Here is an 8,287-nt window from a genome sequence, read left to right as displayed (position 1 = left end):
TTTAATAAAATTAGATGAATCTTATTCAAACACGATTGCCTGCCAGACTTAGATAATATAACTGTGAAACAATTGGAGAATGATTCGTTATTTTATTTAACCGCCAACGCTCTAACGCATTTTTATCAAATTAAGAATGTTTGCTTTTCGTAAGATATCCGCGTTGTAAAAACGTCAGCCAACTTTTTAATCAAATATTTGTACAAAATCCAAGTATATGATAAGCAAGATACATGTATTTCAAGGTCGTACATGTATACATTTTGATGTCAAAATAATGGTTTGTGATCTAACTGCTGCACAGGGGATACATTTAGAAATAACAGCACATAAAAAATTAAAACAGTTGGTACGGACATCAAACCATTTACTGCTTTTCGACCACCTATGTCCTCGGTAGCAAATTCTTATTTTGAACTGTGACCAAAAGGCATAGTATGGAGTTTTACCGTCAATTTGAAAAGGCACGCGAGCATAGCAAAATATTTGAACACAATTTCAACAGCAACTCGTATATAATTTATTGGATTCATTCCACGACGTTCAAATTGCCTAGAAAACGTAATTGTTTAGAAATTCTCCTCGAAATTCACAGGTAGGTGTTTATATTTCCATATGATTGGCGGGCAAACTTGTTATCATCCAATGAGCGAAAAGGACGACCAATTACAGCTCGTACGGCTTATCAGTGGGCTGAACTTGAAAGAAAACCACTCGAAATTAGTTTTATCTCAACTTTTCTGTAAACTTTCATGCCTTTTGACGAGATTTGCGTTTTGCTTCATTTCCTTCTGTGTGTTTTGCTAAATTTACATTTAGGCAACACGGGAGCGTTTTTTTATCATTCATATTTAAAATTGAAAGGAGAATAATAATTAAAACGCAACACTGGAGTCGTCGGATCTAGACAGGGACAAGCTGGCCTGCTACGGATTATCGTCAAGTTCCCTTATGGGTAGGTTGGAATCTATTTATTTATTAGATATATATTTTAAAATACAGAAAAATGTTTCTTTGAAGAATGCCTCGCACGGCAAAATTGAAAATGTTGCAGGCGCGGTGTTCGTGAACGGTAGCAGTTAGTGCAAGCTACCGTCTACAGTAATATAACTTGACAGAGCTATAGCTTAGTACTAGTATATTACCATATTTATGAAAACCAATAAATCATTACAAAGAAACATAATATTGTACTGTTTGAATGATTTTGAATTTTTTTTTCTAATATTTGTCGAGTTTTCGTTCCTTGTTTTTATTTTGTATTTCTTTATAAAGTTTATCGGAATGGCGCAAATACCACAGGTCTTATTTTGTTAAACTAGTAGCTTACAAATGAAATTAAAATAAATGAAAAATATGTTCTGGTAGATTTTCAAAATGGAGCTAAGATTTTTTTATATGTGGAAATAAGATTCTAGAAAGATTTTATCTAAATCTCTCTTTAACTTTTTCGAGTCCAGAAATGGTCTAATTTAATATATTTTAGTTAACGATGCACAGTTTTTTTATCTTCTGAATTTTCATTTTCGAAACGGCAATCCTTTGAAAAATGCCTAAGCGGACCACTGTCAAACGCCTTTTAATATATTTATTATCAAATCCTGTATTCAAAGGAATTGTGAAATAATAATAAAAATGATTATAATGTACTGATTTAAGAGAAAACCAAGTGCATATATTTTATTATTATCATTTTTTTTTCAAAACAACGAGTTTATAGAAATTTGAACACCTGGTAATGGGAAGCATGTTCCTTTAACTTTTTATTTGAAACTCGTGTGAACACTTTTCATGACCATTTTCCAGATTTGAGCTATCAAAATTCTTATAATGTATTTTACAAACCGGCGTGTTGATGCATTTGAAGGGAGAGTTAGATCAAAACTGATAGATTCATACTCTTGTGCCGTTATATAGTTCCAGATGGTCTGTAAGAAATTTGTAAGTGTGGAAAATATACAATAAACAAACATTAGATATGTCTTGAAACACTCAAGTATGTAAATGATATGTAAATAAAGCTAATATGGGTTCATTCAGGACACTCTCTGCAAATAATATGTATGTGATTTTTTCGCTGTTTGTAATAAATTGTTCGTTATTTCATTTCCGAAAATTTCATTCTTTTTTCTTGTCACAAATATCTTAATGCGTTGGACAGGAATCTTTATGGTTAACTTGACCACATATTTTGCAAGGAACATAACGTTCTTTGTGGACTCTAAAATTTGTTTTCTATTGCAGCTTATAACTCTTTCTCAAATATATGTATAAGTCTTCCTTTCTTGATGGTATTCTTACTCTTTATTCTTTTTATTCTATATTACATCTGCAAAATTTTCATTACATGCTCATGTGTTTGTTAGAAACGGTTTATGATTATGACATAATAAATAAATAAATTTTGTGTCGTTTTGAAACTACTTTGTGTGTGCTTTTGGAAAAATTCCGGATCTTATTTTATCTTATTTTATCTGCAAATATGCAAATTCTATATGTTTTCGTTTATTTAGATGCTGTTATTTATGCAAAATGTGAATCTCAAATTGTTCCGCCACTCGTTTGTGTTTGATTTAATATAATATATTATTTAGTCCAACTTACCAGACCCAGAACGAAAAATATCTTAGAAATATCTCAGAATCTAGCTTTGGCACGTCAATGTATTTTGACTAATATATTATTTTGTTTTGTTAAAATTACATGACTAAGAAATTACGTCAGATTTTACCAAGTTTTGGTTTAAAAAATATTGAAACGATACGTTATAAAAGATTCACAATTAACCCTAGCCTACTGGCGGCAAATGAGTCTACCCATGGTCTGTACTGTACTTACTTTTAATTTTCTAGATTGAAAGATGGAAATGACCATTAAATATATAACAATTGTGGTACAGGTTAAATTACAGTTTATACGTACATATGCAAATGAAATCATAACTCCTGCTTATAAACTAAAACTCATAGCTAAACCTGTGTATAAACAAGTGTATATCCTTTAGTAACATTTTATTATCTAAATAAATTCATAAAGAAGTCATAGTTTATATATCATATCTGTATAATGTCGGTTTTATTATATTCTATTTATGACTTGAATATACATGCATAAAACCTGAATATTCTATATTTGCTGAATTATAGCAATATTTCACCGGTGAAAATACCTGGAAATATGTCACTGATTTCACAAGTGTCTATAAAAGTTCAAATGACTGATTCTATAATTGAAACCAAATATTTGCATATCCTGATAGTTTTAAAGATTTATGGCCTCCCGTATCAATAAAGTGAACGAAAGCCGAGAAATAGCAATTTATCCGTTGATTGAATTAGCCGAGAATTCCGAAGAGTTCCCACTGGGGTCATTACAGTGCCCACTGTCCCTACCGGTCCATTTATTTCAGATAACTAGGACGGGGCATGACTTTGATGTGAATTTTTATCAAATAAACATTCTAGAAATCGGTATAAAAATGTTACAATGGAAACTTCTATCAGTTAATCATTTTAAGGCAAATAAACAGAGATGGTTGAATTGTATATCAAATTGTGACAGCTCTAGTCTTTACAATAAAGAGGCTGGCATTGGAAATACAAGTATTAATGTCATTTAATTATATCTAATTTTTATATCTTACATTAAAAGGCAGCTCAATAAACATAAACCTTTCCCTGATTATTTACAATATTTAGTTAAACATCAACAACTTATGGAAATTTTGTCCGGATTCTTTTTATATATGCATGTATATATAAATAATATGATATATCAAAACCAGATTAAAATGTAACTAAAACAATGAACAATATTTGCTCATACTAACTGGTACTAAAATCCTTCATTACAAGTTGGTTAATTCTATTTTAATAACACTGAATTACTGAAAGTAGTAAATGCCAAATTATTTATCACAGTCGCCAATTTTAAAGTCTGAACAATCCATTAATACACAATTTATCAAACATCATCATAAGTTGTATTTAATAACCCATAAGATGTCTGACATAGATTTGGAATTTAAAATATAATGATCATATTCAGAGATGCTATAAAGTGTATCTGCTTTTTTTTTTTATCTATTTTTATAATAAAACAATATGTTCACACTTTGCAAATAATTGTTAGTTATTTATAAAAACATGTTTATAGCTGTATTATGTTTTATACTAAAATATTAAAATGAATAACTGCAACATAAAATAGGTATTTGTTTGTACTATATTTAATTTGACACAAAACTAATGATAAAAAAAATATGATTTACAATAAGTTTTTTTATATTATATCATTACAGAACAGACGACATTCGGTGAAGTAAATCAACTTGGAGGGGTGTTTGTCAACGGCCGCCCCTTGCCTAATGCAATCAGACTTAGAATTATAGAACTTGCCCAAATGGGAGTTCGGCCATGTGATATATCCAGACAACTAAGAGTCTCTCATGGATGTGTTAGCAAAATACTTGCCAGATACAATGAAACAGGCTCTATACTTCCTGGAGCCATTGGTGGCAGCAAGCCAAGAGTTACAACACCCAATGTTGTTAAACATATAAAGATATACAAGGAGAGGGATCCAGGGATATTTGCTTGGGAAATAAGGGATAAATTGCTAGCGGATGGAGTCTGTGACAAATACAATGTGCCCTCAGTGAGCTCAATAAGTCGGATTCTTAGAAACAAAATTGGAGGGAGTACTTCACCTACCAGTCAAAGTCCAAACATGGAATCAAAGAACATAATGGGCCCACCACCACCAGGGCCGCTATATAACCCTCAGTTTCCAATGTATCAATACTCGTGCCCTCCTCCCTCGATGCCTTCGTGTGCTCCTCCACCAATGCCAGCTCCTCAGCCAAGCTTCCCTCAATTAAATCATCAAATGAACAATAAATCACAGATGTCAAATTGTGTTACTCCTTGTATGATGCGAGCCTGGGCATCATCACACTCTGTGAATGACATTTTAGGATTCAGGGCTCCAACCCAACCGATGTCTCAATCAGCACCCATGCCTATGCCCTGTGAACCTATGAACAATCCTCACCAAATAAGCCAGAATTATAACATGAACTATTACGGAATGAAACAAACAGTTCAACCTATGTATTTACAAAGCTGAAAATAATGATACAGTATTTTTTGTTAGAGACTGTAAGAATGTTCAATCCGTTTCTTATAGTTATATAAACACTCACGGATTCACTATCCTAAAAGCCTTTTATTTGTGATCAATTGTAGAGGACATTACCAACTTGAGGCCACACGGGAAACAATTGAAAAAGCTTATCGATGGTGAACATTAATTTCTTTGAAAAATAATATGAGAAATGGTTCCAACAGATTGTGTAAGCAACATTCGTGTTTTGTTTTGAAATTCAACTAGATGTCTCAAAAGAAATTGTGATCATAATTTAGGATCTCATATACACGGGAAGTATGTAATTTGAAATTCCAGGATCATAAAAAGAGTGAGTAGTGTTTAGAATTACAACTAAATGAACGCTATATTGTTACACATATCAAACAATCATGGCAGTGGTTATCTCACATCAAACGCGCCACAAAAGCAGTTACACCACAGTCTTTAGATAGATGGATCAAAAGGAAAATATCAGTAAAAAGGCAAGGAATTCTAATCTACAACAGAGTGACTTTTTTATACTTTCTCGTATTCATTCATTGACCAGTGAAATACAATTCATGCGAAAATTTTATTATAAGATTATTTTGTCCAAATATCCCTTCCCATTTCATGTGAAGTAAAGTCGTGTTTATATCTATTTTTGTCACATACAGAGAGCTTAAGTTGATCTACATTAACTAGAAATTCAATGCCAGGCAGCAGTGTTATATCAGGTATACAAATGCATCCCGTTGTAAGCAAACCGCACTTTTAACTAATACATATTCTTAAAAAAAGAATCTTATCTTAAAAATGCGTCGTTCATTATCATTGCTAAATCAAATATTGTAGACACTTTGAATGTATTTATATGAGTATTAGAGCTTTTGTATTTCCGCATCATTTTCATCTGTGCCTTGCACATCTAATTTCAGTTTATGTGCTGTTGTTTAAAAGTAAAAAAACAATGCATGTGTACATTTTTTCACTTCAATCCATTATATGTATCATGTATAATCCAAGCTATTATTTGTGTCAATGCATAATATTTTATCAACTGTATTTTATAGAGTTTATGTCAGAAACTTATGTCTAAAAGTTGTATTAAATACAGCAAGATTAAAATGTCAATGAAAACGAGTTAATTTTGGTGTAATTTGTCACTAAATCGGGTGTTGTTTAATGGGTTTTGCTTGTTTAATAGATTCAAGTACCTTACTGATAAACCGTTCAATCAATTTTAGGCATTGTAACACACATCTGTTTCAACATAAACCAACTTTGACAAATTATCTTTATCATATTTTTAACAACCTGTTTTGAAATGAGTGACAAAATAATTCATGTTGATATGCTCTTCATTTTTACACACTCATTTGTTTCGCATTCCATAAGGTTATGCATTTTGCAAAACACTCTTTCTACCTTTGTCCTTTTTTTCAAAATACAGTAAACAAGTACCACTACAATTTAATTTTACATAATTTAAGCAATACATTAATTTATAGAGTAGACTCTTTTTATTAGAATGATCACAGTCTGGTTTGTCCTGTTGGAAAATTTAAATATCATTAAACATCCGGATATTCAAAGTAAGGATGAGTTCTTTAAAATTATTCTGAAACTTTGGTAAAGATAAACTCGAAAAATAGATTGCACTGTTTTTTTATAATTTAATAAACGAATCTATATGGGCGACATTTGCATCAATGCTTGTGCATTAAAAGACTTGATTTTCCTAAATCTAAAGTGTTGAGTCTGGTCAGCTTTTCGTATGATAAAAAATTGAATTTGAAAAATAAATCTGGGCATAAACCTCATAACAATGAAAACAAGGATCTTAGGCGTACTTTTATTTAGTCTGTTCCAGAGATTCGTATAATGTATAATGTAATTTTGAAGGAAAAGGGAACATCTCTCTTGCCATTGAGCACCGGCTTAATTTGTATTCGATCATCAATAGGAATATTACTAGTATTAGAAAGGATAAAAGATTTGATACATAGAATATTGTAATAATTAAGTGATCTAAGAAAAAATTATAAGTAGGGTATTATTTGGTTAAATCATGTGAATGTTTAAATTAAGCTGTCCGTGTTTCTCGACATTACATTGTGATTTACAAATTGTACTTTGTTTGTTTTAATTTTCCTTTTAATTGATATTGAACAATAATACATTTTTGCTATTAAATTGATGATCAAATGCAGCATTTTTTTACAGTCTGTTTCATTTTTTCTGGACAACTTGTACATCATTTGGCAACAATAATAACAAAGGTACATAATAAAGAATATGTAACATTAACAAATTAGTTTTTTTGTGATACAAAAGATAAGAAGTTGTCCTTTAGGTTCATTGATATTTTACATTTTCAATTTTTCAATGATAATTAAGTTTTCCTGTAAAACATTTTTATTAATTGCGAACAACCTTTTTCATTTTGATATTTGCAAACATATACTAAACATCAAAATGGATAAAAGATAGTAATACATGTATTTTTAAGAAAATAGGTACGGAAATATGTGGTGGAGAAAAGCCTAAAGTTTATCCGACTTAAAAGCCAGAAAGTTCGTCTAATAATTGAAAGGGAACAAACAATACAGGAAAAGATCTCTTTTCTAGACGTATCTCATGGATATGTTGTAGTTAAGCGGTAGATTACGGCCTGTTCTGGTTCATTGAAACACTAGAGATACATAGACACATGCTCCCGGTAGCAGCTGCCCACCGCTAGAACCTTCTTTGCAGTCACGTGGTTAAGTAATTTCCCAGGAGGAAAGTTTAAAAAACGTGTATACTTATATGCAATAAGGTAAAAGGCAGTTGCATTTTAGAATTAAAAAAAAGAATAGTTGAATGATTAATCATAAGAATGTTACTTGGTCATAGCCATTCTGTTTTGTTTTTATTCAAGAAAATATAAAAAGAGTCAGACTAGAAATAGTTAAATCATTTGCATTTTTTAAACTCAGTCTTCTTTTTATAGAAATATAACAAAAACTAGCAGTTGCTATTATATATATGAAACTGTTCCCAACAGATAGTTTATTATTTTGGAGGCCAAATCTAGAGTATCACCTATCATATATTGTTTTAGTTTTTAAACATTTTAATCATTTCATGATATACAATCTAACTTTAACAATGAGAT

The 8,287-nt window shown here is 30.8% G+C and overlaps 1 protein-coding gene across 1 annotated transcript; it reads left to right on the top strand.

Annotated features, from left to right (window-relative positions):
* The first annotated feature begins 733 nt into the window (after nucleotides 1–733).
* LOC132729577 (paired box protein Pax-1-like) lies at nucleotides 734–6,271 on the top strand. Its single transcript, XM_060715359.1, has 2 exons — nucleotides 734–955; nucleotides 4,301–6,271. Exons 1-2 carry the CDS (start codon nucleotides 952–954, stop codon nucleotides 5,125–5,127), a joined length of 831 nt encoding a protein of 276 aa, XP_060571342.1. The 5' UTR covers nucleotides 734–951; the 3' UTR covers nucleotides 5,128–6,271.
* Nucleotides 6,272–8,287: the final 2,016 nt, after the last annotated feature.

This window comes from Ruditapes philippinarum, unplaced genomic scaffold (assembly GCF_026571515.1).
Source record: "Ruditapes philippinarum isolate M1 unplaced genomic scaffold, ASM2657151v2 ctg9_1_1_1_1, whole genome shotgun sequence".
In the NCBI taxonomy this organism is placed as follows: Eukaryota; Metazoa; Mollusca; class Bivalvia; order Venerida; family Veneridae; genus Ruditapes; species Ruditapes philippinarum.
This window is presented reverse-complemented; position numbering and strand designations above follow the sequence as displayed.